Genomic DNA, 12,373 nt, shown 5'->3' on the forward strand with positions numbered 1-12,373 from the left:
TTTTTGCGCAAAGAAAACAAAAATAACGACTTTATTCCACATTTTCGTCTCTACTGTTAGTTACCTTTGCTGTCTATGGGAGGGTCAGAGAGCCCTCAGATTTAATCAAAAATATCTTAAATTGTGTTCCGAAGATGAACGAAGGTCTTACGGGTTTGGAACAATAAATCTGCATTTTAAAAGTACCTGCTTTGGTTTGACGTCTTTCTGCTTTGCTGCTACAAACACCTGTGGTGAAAACCGAAGAATAAGTGGAAAATTTGTCACATTTTAGTTGTAAGTATTTCTAAATGAAATCCACTGGTACGGAAACATGAAGGAGGAAAAGTCACCTTGCGGTCTTCCTCTGTGAACCGATAATCAGGTGGAAGGGTGTCATCTCTCTCACCTGGTTTACTCACTCTTTCCTCCACTATATTCTTTTCCTGCGTTGGGAAGAAAGATGGTGAGTGAGAACATCAGGATCCAGTATTGTCATAGTTTAGTTTACATGACTATTTTCACCTTCCCTTTAGGTAGAGTTAAACTGATTTTGCTGCTGTGCCTTTAAGCAGGGTATGTAAACATATGTAAATATTTGCATGTGAAATTAGCATCTTTGTCAAACAAATGATTAGGACACTTGCTTAAAATGAACTTCAGACAGTTTTTCCTAATATTGGTATGCTTTGGAAGGATATGCAGAGTGGCAGGCGCCACACAATGGCAGGAAGCACATGGTTTGGTGGTTATTCTCACATTTTAAGGTGTTTTTAATTTCAGCTTAAATTTCGATAAATGGTTAAAACATGGCTACTAATGGTCATTAAAAGGGGTGGTACCTTAACGACGTCTTTAGGTGGGACAGGGGCAGGCTCAGGGGCTCCTTTAATGTCTGCTAAAGTGTCTGAGAGGGCATCCATAGCTGATGAGGTACCTTCTGACAACTTAAACAAACAGTAGAAGAGAAAATCAGTATAGAAGGAAAGTGTGAAAATGTATAATATGTATAAACATGGATAAATTAGACATTTACCTGTCTGCCAGCGTGTGGGGGGCCAGAGACAGCAGACTGAACTTTAGATGCAGAAGAAGGAGCGACAAAATCACCTGCAAGAGCATCTAAAGCAAAATCGGAAGCAGAATCTGAAGGCTAAAGAGCAGAGTGAGAAAAGAGACAAGAGAGGTTTAAATAAACATGGAGATGATATTGAGATTAAACATATACTACGATACAAAAGTTTGGGGTCAGTAAGAATGTTTTTTTAAAAGAAAATTCAGTAATAAATTCCAATAATTCAGCAAGGATGCATTTAATTGACCAAAAGTGACAGTAAAGCATTTATAATGTCACAAAATAGTTATATTTCAAATAAATACTGTTCTTTTGAACTTTCTACTCATCAAGAATCCTGGAAAAAAATGTATCACAGTTTCCAAAAAAAAAAACTATTAAGCAGCACAACCGTTTTCAACATTGATGAAAGTAATAAAAATGTTTCTTCAGCACCAATTGAACACAGAGGTTTAAAATATATTAAAACGGAAAACATTTAAAATTGTAATTAAATTTCATAATGTAACTGTATTTGCTGTATTATCATCAAATAAATGCAGCCTTGGTGAGTATAAGAGACTTCTTAAAAAAATTAAAAAAATAAAATTTTTAAAACAGTAGTTAAAGTTTTTAAACAGTAGTGTACAGACATTTAATCTCATTGCTGTGTTGGATAAACAACTGACATATTAAACAGATTTCATTTGTGATGATTGTTTCCAATGTGGACATCCATGAATCTCACCTTAGCAGGAGACTTAGAGGCAGGACAGACGGTGGTCTTGGCAGCCGATGCCGCAGAGGGGGTTGTAAAACCGCCAGACAGAAAATCCATAGCTTCAGTAGTGTCTAAGGAGGGCTGTGACACAAGAAACATCCACCAATCAAATCACAGAATCCAGCAACAGTGACCAATCATCACACACATCCATGAGACTTTCTGAAAGACAACCAGTGTCACACTATGCTGAAGACTATGACAGCGTTATTACCTCTTTCTCAGGAGGAGGATATTTCTTGAGCTCTTCCTCTGAGAATCTGTAACCTGGTGGGAGCGTATCTTCTCTCTCTCCAACACGAACTCCCTTTTTTGATGTCACATCTTTCTCCTGCTCAAAAAACATTCAGTTATTTAAAAAAATCACCAAGAAATGTACCAATGACATCTATGCCACATTTACATTTGTAAATTAAAAACATAAGAAGTATAGGATTATTACATGAACGATGTCTTTGGGTTTGAGTTCAGGTTCTTTTTTGGGTGGCTCTGGTTTACCCAGTGTGTCACCCAGAGCGCTGAAAGCATCCTACACAAATGAGAGAGCAGGACAGAAAATTAAAGAGCGAAATTAAAAATATGTAGGGTCCAAAAAGATGAACATCAATTCTAATATTAAAACACAATAAATACTATTGATATGCTTAATATGACCAATGTCATGTATTTGTGTGATTTCTGTGAATATATTTTTGTCTAGTATTTGCAATACCTCATCTGTCTGTGTTTGCGGAGGGCCTGGTGGAACAGTTTTAGGAGCACCCGAAGAAACCTACAGGAATAGAATAGAATAGAAAAATCATCTTCTGAGTAAAAACAAATACAGGAAATACTGGACATAAAGTACAATAATAGCACAGATAAGAATCGAGCAATAAACCGACCTTAGGCACAGACTGTGCGGGAGCCACAAAATCACCTGCCAGAACATCCAGTGCTGATAATTCATCCACTTTAGGCTAAAAGAAGATTAGAAAGACAGAAAACATCTTAATCTGTGCAGGAGAAACATTAACACAAAATTATTATTATTTGCATTTGCAGAATGCATTATTACAAAGCATTCTGGAATACTTGGTTAATTGCTGCATTCCATCTTCAAATATATTTCTATAATGTACGATACTGTACTATTGATCATTTTCTCAAATGTCTCTCGTATCACTCCACAGTCACGTTCTTATCCCATAACAAAGCTATTTCAAATCAAATCAATATTGCATGTCCAGTTATTCATTTGGTAAGTAGCCAAAAGTGATATAATGTAGAGTCAGCCAGTCATTATCTCAAAATAAACACAGACAGTAAAAGCCCTCTATTACTGTCCTACCTTGAGAACATACAGAAGAAACAAATTCATACAGGTTTGGAACAACTTATGGGTGAGTAAATGATGACTTTCATTTGTGTGTGAACTATCCCTTTAACAACAGGAAGACAACAAATGGTTACAAACAACAGCAGAGAAACAGCTTTCCTACCTTGGGAACATCTTTAGCTTTCTCAGGAACCCCAGCAGGTTTCTTTGTTTCCTGATTGAATAATTAAACAACTGTTTGAATGTGTACTAATGTTATGTTGTTAATGAAAGCTATTTTAAAATAACTACTTTGAGGGGGAACAATGGTGTGGTGAAGTAATGGTGGTTTGAACAACATTTGACTACAAACGGCACAGAAACAGCTTTCCTACCTTAGGAACGTCTTTAGTCTTTTCAGGAACCGCTTCAGGTTTCTTCTTTTCCTGATTAAACAAATTAACAGAGTTTAACTGAATGTACATTATAAGCATTAAATCGTGTAATACGGTTCTTATATTGTCTCATTTTAATGAAAATTATTATAAATTATTACCTGTGAAGGAGGAACAGGAGCCTTAACCACCGGTGCTGCTGCAGGCTCTGTTAAACCTCCAGAAAGAAAGTCCAGTGCATCATCTGTGTTTATTGAGGGCTGAGAAAGACATCCACCAATCAGAACACAGCATCCAGTGACAGCAGCCAATCACAACACGCCATTATCACAACTCATTTTTGCTCACACAAGTCAAAATTCTCAATAGATGTAAAGTATTAAATAAGAATGAACTTTAATGGAAGACATTAATTTGATATTTTTGCATATTGTATTCAATGTCTGACCTCTTTCTTAGGAGGAGGATATTTCATGAGCTCTTCCTCTGAGAATCTGTAACCTGGTGGGAGTGTGTCTTCTCTCTCCCCAACACGAACACCCTTCTCTGATGTCTGTTTCTTCTCCTGCTCAAAAACATGTTAAACTATTTAAAAAACTAGTACTAGTACTTTAGCAGATGCAGCTACTTGCACCTAATTTTTACATGCTACCTTAAAAAAAAAACTAAAATAAAATAATGGATTCTAAAAGAATAAACAGAAGTATTACATCAACTATCTGCCCAGGTTTGAGTTCAGGTAATTTTTTGGATGGTTCTGGAGCACCCAGTGTGTCGCCCAAAGCGCTGAGAGCATCCAGTGACATGTCCTTCTGAAAGAGAAAATGAACACTATTATAATTAGTTTGTAATAAAAAAAAAAGAAAAAAAAGTTGACTGATTTTAAACATTAAATCCTTAAAATATATAATGAATATTATTTCATTAAAGTATCAAGTTGAAAAGAGTTTTTAACTGACCTCATCTGTCTTTGGTTTAGCGGGTTGTGCAGGGGTCTCGATTCTGGCTTTCTTGTCAGCAGGTGGAGCAGGGGATTTGGTTACAGTAGCAGGCTGAGATGTTGCCGGTTGTTTCTGCTCAAGAAGAGAGAGACATTTAGTTTTTGGAAAGGGTTAAATAATGTCACAGCGTTTTAAATGGCTGTTACCTGAGAGGGTGGAGGGGGAGCAAAGTTGGAGATGCCTGCAGAACGAACATCGACTGCTCCTACTGTTTCAGTTTTCTGAAAAACAGTGAAAAAAATATCATACAAAGAAACAAAACTTTGCACTGAGTCATGACTATGCATATACAACTGCACAGTCTAATATGTCTTAAGCCAGGGATTTTTAAAGTAGGCCGCAAAAGGGTGCTAGGGGTATGCAGAAAATATTTCTTATTTAAAATTTTTCAACTTAATTAATAAATAGTAATAATTATATATAAAAAAAATAATTTAAATAGCCAATATTTTCCATATACATTTTTATAAGAATAAGTATGTCTTTATACATGAAAAAAACACATTTAAATAAAATTCTATTGCAAAGGGATCATTATAATTGGGGGCTGTGCATGAAAAAGTTTGAAAACCCCTAAATTAAGCAAATACATAGCAAACTGTTGTCAAGATACTCACCACATCTGTCTTCTTAGGAGCAGGTGGAGCTGAAGACGCAAACCCAGCTGAGAGGGAGTCCAGCGCCTCGGCTGTGCTTATTGGCTTTTAGAAAACATTAAACAATCATATGTGAATGAAAATAATCAAACAAAATTGTGCACAAAAAAACTAATAATGTAATTCTAGGAAAGACCATAAGAGGGAGCCCCAAGCCCAATTTTGGGGGAATAACAAACAGCATGTGCCCTGGCAGGAAAAGTACAGACACACCCTTTGCATACCAACAGCTCGACATTAATAACACACTGCTTTTACACGCTAACTTATAAAACAACCACCAGCTGAATAAGCTGAGCTCTCTATGAACAATCAGGGCAAAACAATCGGAAAAGCTGTACCAAATACTGAGACGTGATCATAATATTCTGAGAACTGAATGGTGGGCGAAGGGTGTTTACATAAAACTTGTATTGCATAATGAGTAGAATACAGCACAGGTTAGATGAGTGTGCTTGTATGTGCTGATTGGGCAACAATGTGCAGAAAGTGAATGAGTGATGGATTGGTGTTTGCTTCTGTTTGCTAGCCAACACCCTTAGAACAAGCTAAATATTTGGCACTAAAATACAGACAGAAAGAGACATGAAAAGTAATGGTTAAGACGTGAGTGAATATCAGTGAGATGTCAAATATCTCACAAACAAGTCATACGTGACAGTATGACTGAGTGTAACTGTAATCAATGGGCCTTGTTCACTAAAAGTGTATGCAAATGTTTTCAAACAGAAATAATGATTCAAAGTTCATACTGATTATTTATTCCATACTGATAAGTTCATATTTCATTCTAAATTTAAGGAAAACAGAAATATATAAAATATAAAATATTTTATTAAACAGGAACATAACAATAATACTACTACTTATAACGAAAAAATAGTTAATTTAAAATAATAAAAACAACTGGCAGACTCCTAGTGGCCTTATAATGGAATTTGGTTTTTGTTAAATATATATACATATTATTTGAAAGCAAATAACCATGCAGCCATATAATAATTGTTTACAAACATTGTATGCATCATAGATTGATGTGGGATAAATCATGCATAAAACAGAGCCTGTATTTGGCATATGCATATTCCCTAAAATTGCCCATATAAAAACCATGGTTTGGGTGTGTACTCATTTAAAATAATCCAAATGAATCAACATTACATTGAAGGTAAGAACAAATATATGTAACTTTGTGCACAAAACAAATGCATTGTTAGAGCATGAGGCCAAGGAAGACAAGGAGAATGCAATGAGAAACAGACCGTAATAAAAAGGTGCAGAATGCTAATGTGGTGTTGGGAAGTAGGCAAGCAAACACTGGAGACTTTAAAAGTGTGTGTGAACTACAAGAATGCGAGTCACATGATTAGAAATGGGCTAAAAACAACACACTGAGCACACTGACAGTAAAAGGCCTCCAAAGTTCTCCTACCTTGGGAACTTCTTTAGGCTTCTCAGGAACTCCAGAAGGTGTTTTCTTTTCCTGAATGGACAAATTAACAATATTTAGACTCAAAGCTGACTAAAATAGTGACTGAAAATTGACTGAAACACATGCGTAAAAAAAAAACAATGCTTTGAATTAGATAGAAACAATGAAAACAGACACTAAAGGTCCTTCACACATCAGTAGGCTAAATTAGATTGAAACAATGAAAACAGACTCTAAAAGACTTTCAAACATCAGTAAGCTATAGTTAAAAAGGCAGGTTTCATGGAGGCATTATGAAGAGGGAAACAAAACAGAAATGCGAGGAGAGAAGGAATGAATGTCTGAAGGAACAGTTCACCCCAAAACAAAACCCAGTATGGCTTCAGAAGAATTGTCATATAGCACACAAGCCCTTCTTTAGACTACTTTTCTGTCCATTTTGAAGCTTAAAAGCCTCAATCTCCATTAATTGTAATTGCATGGAAAAGAACAATTAGCATATTCTTCAAAATCCTTATTTTGTGATGCATGGAAGAAAAAAAATCATCCAGGTTTGAAACAACATATCATTTTTGGTTGAACTTTAACAACTAAATAGGATGAAAGGGATAGAAAAAAAGAAAAGGTTAACAATTTGTATGATCTCCAACTGACCAGGTCTGCTCGTCTGTATCCGGGCGGCAATGTGTCATCTCTCTCACCACAGATAACACCCTTCTCTGCCTTTACATTTGGCTGAGACATGCAATACACTCCATTAGAATACACACACGTGTAGAAAGACACAGGCTGTTAAATAATCAACATTCACAAACACATGCTAACTGCTTAAGTTTTACACATCACTCAAATATCTACACTCATGCAGTACCTCTTTGACCTCTGGTCCAGTGAATGCTGGGACTTTTGGTGCCACAGGTTGTGATGATGGTAAAGTGCCAGACAGGGCATCAAACGGATCTACATCCTACACACACACACATAAAAATGAACTCAGTGGGATGTTTTTAACACACACAGTATCTGATGATCACACAACAGAAACCACAAAGATGAAGTCAGCATGTAAACTCACCTCCGTACCGACTTTAGCTCCTGAAGGACCCACTTCCACTTGCACCTGCAGCACAAAGCAAAATAACTTTTTATTATATTCCATACTGACATATCTGGACTGCACTACCCTACTTAATCATTCCCAGGTATCACACATATTTTTCATTGGGGGGATTTTTCAGCACAATTCCATTGAAAAGTTTCGGGTTGTTTTTTAAATGTTTTTGACATTTATGTCTTTTATTACTTATGCTTACATTAATCAAAAATACAGTTAAATATTCAAAACTGTAAAATTGTGAAATATGTTTAAAAATGTCATTACTACTGTTTTCTATTATATTTTAAAATAACATTCATTTCTGTGAAGTAAAGCTGACTTTTCTGCAGCCATTACTCCAGTCTTCAGTGTCACATGATCCTTCAGAAATTATTCTAATATGCTGATTTGCTGCTCAAGAAACATTTCTAATTATTATCACAGTTGGAAACATTGTGGAAATGATTCAACTTTTTTTCAGGATTCTTTAATGAATAGAAAGTTCAAAAGAACTTTGTGTGACAATGTCTTTACTGTCAAGATTTTGTGACATGATTCTGTCACTTTTGATCAATTTATAGCATACTTGTATAAAAAAAAAAAAACGAAGGATTTCCCCCAAAAAGCCCTTTTAAAATACAATAAGATACACTTTCTTTTCAAGCACAAATGTCTCACATTTGCACCTTTAGCATGAGAATGTGAGGGTAAAATAACAACGCTGATGTAATTTTGGTGCATTCCCGATGATCCTTTGTCATTCCATTAATAAAGTACCTTTTGAGCGCTTGTCTGCTTTTGGGCACCAGCCGGGGCTGAGGGCTTCCCAACAGCCAGATCCACCTTAGCAGGTCCCGGTTTGGATGAGGGAATGGTTGTACTCTATCAGGAGCATACGCACCACATATTCGAACATTAACGCCAAGATTATAAACAAAACTGAGCAACTGTGCAGCCAAAGCAAACGCAGAGAGTGAAGGAATAGAAAGATAAGACCTCCGTCTTATCTTTTCAGGAGGGCAATGATGCAACTCCTCACAAATGTGTGAAAGATGAGAGTGGTGATCAGAGAATGAGACATTGCTAGGGTGGGACAATCCATCAAAAGAGAATTCTTGAAGTAAAAGCAGCAATAACTGGCATGCAGAAGACGATATCACAAAAGTGGCATGTCGATGAAATCTTGTTTGCAGAAGAAGATGGACAAGAGAAGCCAAAACGTCATGGAATGCTGTGCATTGGTGTACCTGGGCCTTATCTTTCAGAGGGTCTGTGGGCTTCACTCCTGTTGTTCCAGCGGGTCCAGTCCCAGAGCTCACAATTGGGACTTTAGCAGAAGGTGCAGGTGTGGGTTTAGAGACTGTGGCCTGCAATCAGCATGCAGGAGTAAGACAGGAATACAGCGAATATTCAAGATGCACTTTAAGTATGAATACGAGATGAGATGGATGGACAAAACCAAATGAAGGTGGTTTGCAGATGGGGTTTAATTTCGAAATGGCAGAGGAGAGAGACCCAAAAAGTCATGAATGTGTTTAACGTTGAGACCCAAAGAACAAATCCCAAAAACACCATCTTCAGTAGACAGAAGTTTGTGCAACAAACAGTCCTACAGATGTTTTCCAGATGTTGTGGAAATGGAAACAGCCCAAAAGTGTTGTTAGTGTTTACCAAAAATGTTAACTAAGAATGAAAGCAAGTTAGGAAAGAAAGTCAGAAAGGTTTTTAAGAAAAGGCAGCGGCCCTAATGAAACCCAGTGTGAGGAAGGTGTAAATAAGCCCGTAATCTGATCAAATCCAGCAGACGGATGGTGTCTACCTGTGGCGTGACTTGAGAAGGTCCTTTCTGAGTGGTGGTGAAGCCTCCACCGCCTGCAGCTCCCGCAGAGGATGCTCCTGAAGGAGCTGCAGGTGTGGTGCCAGGTTTGACAGTCACAGCTGCTGTAGACGATTGCGTAGGTCCTTTCTACAATGCAGATGTGAAAATGGCAACCATATATCATGTTTAGAGCATTTCTTGTTGAGAGAAAGTCTATAGGATCATGACAGATTATTAAATGTGCCAGAATGGCATCAACTATAGTCTTGCAGAACACTTTCTCTGGGCAGATCTTTATTTGTATAGGAACGTGAACATGACCTTTATTTTTATTAGGTATAGAACTTGTTAACCAGGGAGTTTTGGTACCAAATCAAAAGCAAACTCCAGCTGTAACTAGATTCAGGAAAGTGAGTCATAGGGTAGACACTCCTCATGGGAGACACCATGTCTCCCATGTATATATCCCAACATGCTCTGTCCAACAGATAACCATGAGAAAAATGAAAAGAACATTTATGTTTACAATCAAAAAGTCTCAATAAGCAACCAACATAGTCCTCTAAGAGTATATAAAGACTTCTTTGTCTTTTTATCTTGTTGCAGTGATTTTTTTCTGTCCTCTCGTAGATTTTAATGGTGCTGGTTGTTAAATCAAGCATCTCGACAACCACCCACAACAACCTCGTATTGTGGCAGTAACTTTTGCACTGGCAAGAGGCCTTTAGCTTTTCTTCAGGTTTTTCCACAAAAAAGCTTGTTTCACATATTATTGCATAAATGTCTTAAGTTTCTTTTTCTCCCTTTTTATCTTCAGGGTTCCCAAACCTTTACACCAATGGTTTTCCATGATGTTCCATGACTACTGGAGCATTAAAAAAATGAAAGCATTAAAAAAAATACTTACTAAATAAATAAATAAATAAATTTCTTATTGAGAACTCTTTTTTAGATGAAAGATCTTGCAGCTGAGCACATCTAAAATTTCCTGATGTTTCTGAAAGAAAGAGGAACTCTGTATTTTTCCCCGGTAGAGGAATCAACTCAAATTATTTATAAAGTCTATCTATACTATCAATTCAAGCTAGTTCATACTACACATACTGCAATTTATGCAGATATTGTAATTTAAACTGTTTAATCTTATTATTAGGTATATACACATTATCATAGCTAAGAATATAGAATTGAGGACAGGCAACAATGTAGCTTTCCACGTTCTTAAAGGAACAGCATTAAACACTTTATCTGTTCTGAATAGACGGAAGACTTTTCCCAGTTCTCCGTTCAGCTACGACGCCACACCTCTTTAAAAACACAGTAGCGTCCCTCACAGAACAGACACCTGAATACTTCCAAGAAGGAAAAAGCAGACAACTATCTACATCCAGTGGAGATGCGATGGGTCGATAAAGTTGTAGAGTGCAATATAAACCTTTTTGTGGAATATGAGTCTTTCCGTCAGACAAATAAATGAGATCATGTGAATAAATGGAGTAAATGAGAGAACGACTGAAAACAATGAAGGATTTTACCTCATATTGTGCAGGCTTCCCTGTGGAGACCTGAGATGTTGGGGTGGGTGTGACCTGCTGAGACTGCAAAAACAGAGACAGAAAGTTGAGTGTTTGAGAAAACGTAATGCATTTACATTATTATGAAAAGCATTATTGCTGCCATCAATAAATAATTATGGAACCCATCACTATCCCTGACCTTCTCGCTACATTAAAAACAGCCAGAATCACATGCAAATCATGAGTTTAGTTTGAAACATGAGGTCATGCTGAATCAGAGAGAGGAGAAACCCATGAATGCATTATCAAACACACTTAAATGTGTGTGCATACTTTCATATGCGAGCAAAAATGTACCAAATGCAAAGTGGATTTCGAATCAGATGCATCATTATTAATAGATACAAATCAATATTTCGTTGAACACTAAAGCAATAACAATCCTAAAAATGACTTGCTGTAACAACTAAGGAGAACAGTAGCTCTACCAGTTCACAAACTGCATCTTAAACAAGGGCTTCTGAATTACCAGGCAAGACCTTTAACTACCATAATCATGGCAACCACTTCTAGCCATTCATGGTATGTGGTCCTCTCTAAACATTTGCGGTTAACACCAAACCGCCACCTCTCTCTCAAATGGACCATGAGTGTCAATGGTCCACTTTAGAGATAGGTGGCGGTAATGCACTTATAAGTCTGCGATCCGCCGTAAAGCAAGAAGAAGAAGACGCGTCATGTGCCGGCTGTTGAACGCGCTCAGGACAGTTCGGACATTGCGGTGAAAATCAGAGGTAAAAAACGATATAAATACTGTTCAGTTTCTTGCGAAATGGTGACAGCTCATGGCTCGTTTATCTATTGGCCTTTACGTTTTCTCTATTTTTCTTCCACCCAGTCAGTTTGTGAACATAGCATCAAGGAGCACCCAACATATAGATTAACTGCTTCGATGTTCCCTGAAGTGTTCTGACAAGCTCAGCAGGTTTTAGGTTATTTACTGAATGAGGGTGGATTGTTGATGATGAAATACAAAGAACCAGAGGTAACGACACAGGTAAATACTCGATAAAAGCTCTTTCATTAAAATCTGAGTTTTTTGCCAATCCAGCAAGTGATTAGTGATGGGATGTTTTGTCGATCACTTAATTTCTATTTATAGAGTGTTGCACTGAATAGCCCCACCCACTGTGAAATCTCATTGGTCCAAAATTGAATTCCACATAACTCTACACTAAACTTGTATCTTTTTGTTTGTCACGTTGTCCTACATGACCAACTTGACTCACAGAAAACATGCTACATGTTGTTGTCAATGGTTGTCAGAGGAACTAAAAAGAATATAT

The 12,373-nt window shown here is 37.0% G+C and overlaps 1 protein-coding gene across 13 annotated transcripts in view; it reads right to left on the minus strand.

The window, feature by feature from the left end:
• Positions 1-12,373, minus strand: part of LOC107739675 (calpastatin-like) — a 34,261-nt gene that overhangs the window by 3,298 nt on the left and 18,590 nt on the right. For 7 of the 13 annotated variants that reach the window (XM_016551863.1, XM_016551857.1, XM_016551859.1 and 4 more), the window contains 25 exons: positions 11,046-11,108; positions 9,511-9,657; positions 8,939-9,058; positions 8,469-8,573; positions 7,671-7,715; positions 7,467-7,562; positions 7,250-7,330; positions 6,596-6,646; positions 5,125-5,208; positions 4,654-4,728; positions 4,466-4,579; positions 4,217-4,318; positions 3,955-4,071; positions 3,668-3,766; positions 3,507-3,557; positions 3,296-3,346; positions 2,699-2,773; positions 2,527-2,586; positions 2,257-2,343; positions 2,029-2,145; positions 1,782-1,895; positions 1,016-1,132; positions 822-926; positions 333-425; positions 187-228 (listed from right to left, as the gene is read on the minus strand). In XM_016551863.1, the coding sequence (XP_016407349.1) occupies positions 187-228; positions 333-425; positions 822-926; positions 1,016-1,132; positions 1,782-1,895; positions 2,029-2,145; positions 2,257-2,343; positions 2,527-2,586; positions 2,699-2,773; positions 3,296-3,346; positions 3,507-3,557; positions 3,668-3,766; positions 3,955-4,071; positions 4,217-4,318; positions 4,466-4,579; positions 4,654-4,728; positions 5,125-5,208; positions 6,596-6,646; positions 7,250-7,330; positions 7,467-7,562; positions 7,671-7,715; positions 8,469-8,573; positions 8,939-9,058; positions 9,511-9,657; positions 11,046-11,108 (2,211 nt within the window). The remainder of the gene's footprint in view (positions 1-186; positions 229-332; positions 426-821; positions 927-1,015; positions 1,133-1,781; positions 1,896-2,028; positions 2,146-2,256; positions 2,344-2,526; positions 2,587-2,698; positions 2,774-3,295; positions 3,347-3,506; positions 3,558-3,667; positions 3,767-3,954; positions 4,072-4,216; positions 4,319-4,465; positions 4,580-4,653; positions 4,729-5,124; positions 5,209-6,595; positions 6,647-7,249; positions 7,331-7,466; positions 7,563-7,670; positions 7,716-8,468; positions 8,574-8,938; positions 9,059-9,510; positions 9,658-11,045; positions 11,109-12,373) is intronic. The other 6 variants (XM_016551869.1, XM_016551870.1, XM_016551866.1 and 3 more) reach the window with 5 other exon arrangements.

The sequence above is a fragment of the Sinocyclocheilus rhinocerous genome, unplaced genomic scaffold, assembly GCF_001515625.1.
Source record: "Sinocyclocheilus rhinocerous isolate Xijiao unplaced genomic scaffold, SAMN03320098_v1.1 scaffold585, whole genome shotgun sequence".
Taxonomy (NCBI): domain Eukaryota; kingdom Metazoa; phylum Chordata; class Actinopteri; order Cypriniformes; family Cyprinidae; genus Sinocyclocheilus; species Sinocyclocheilus rhinocerous.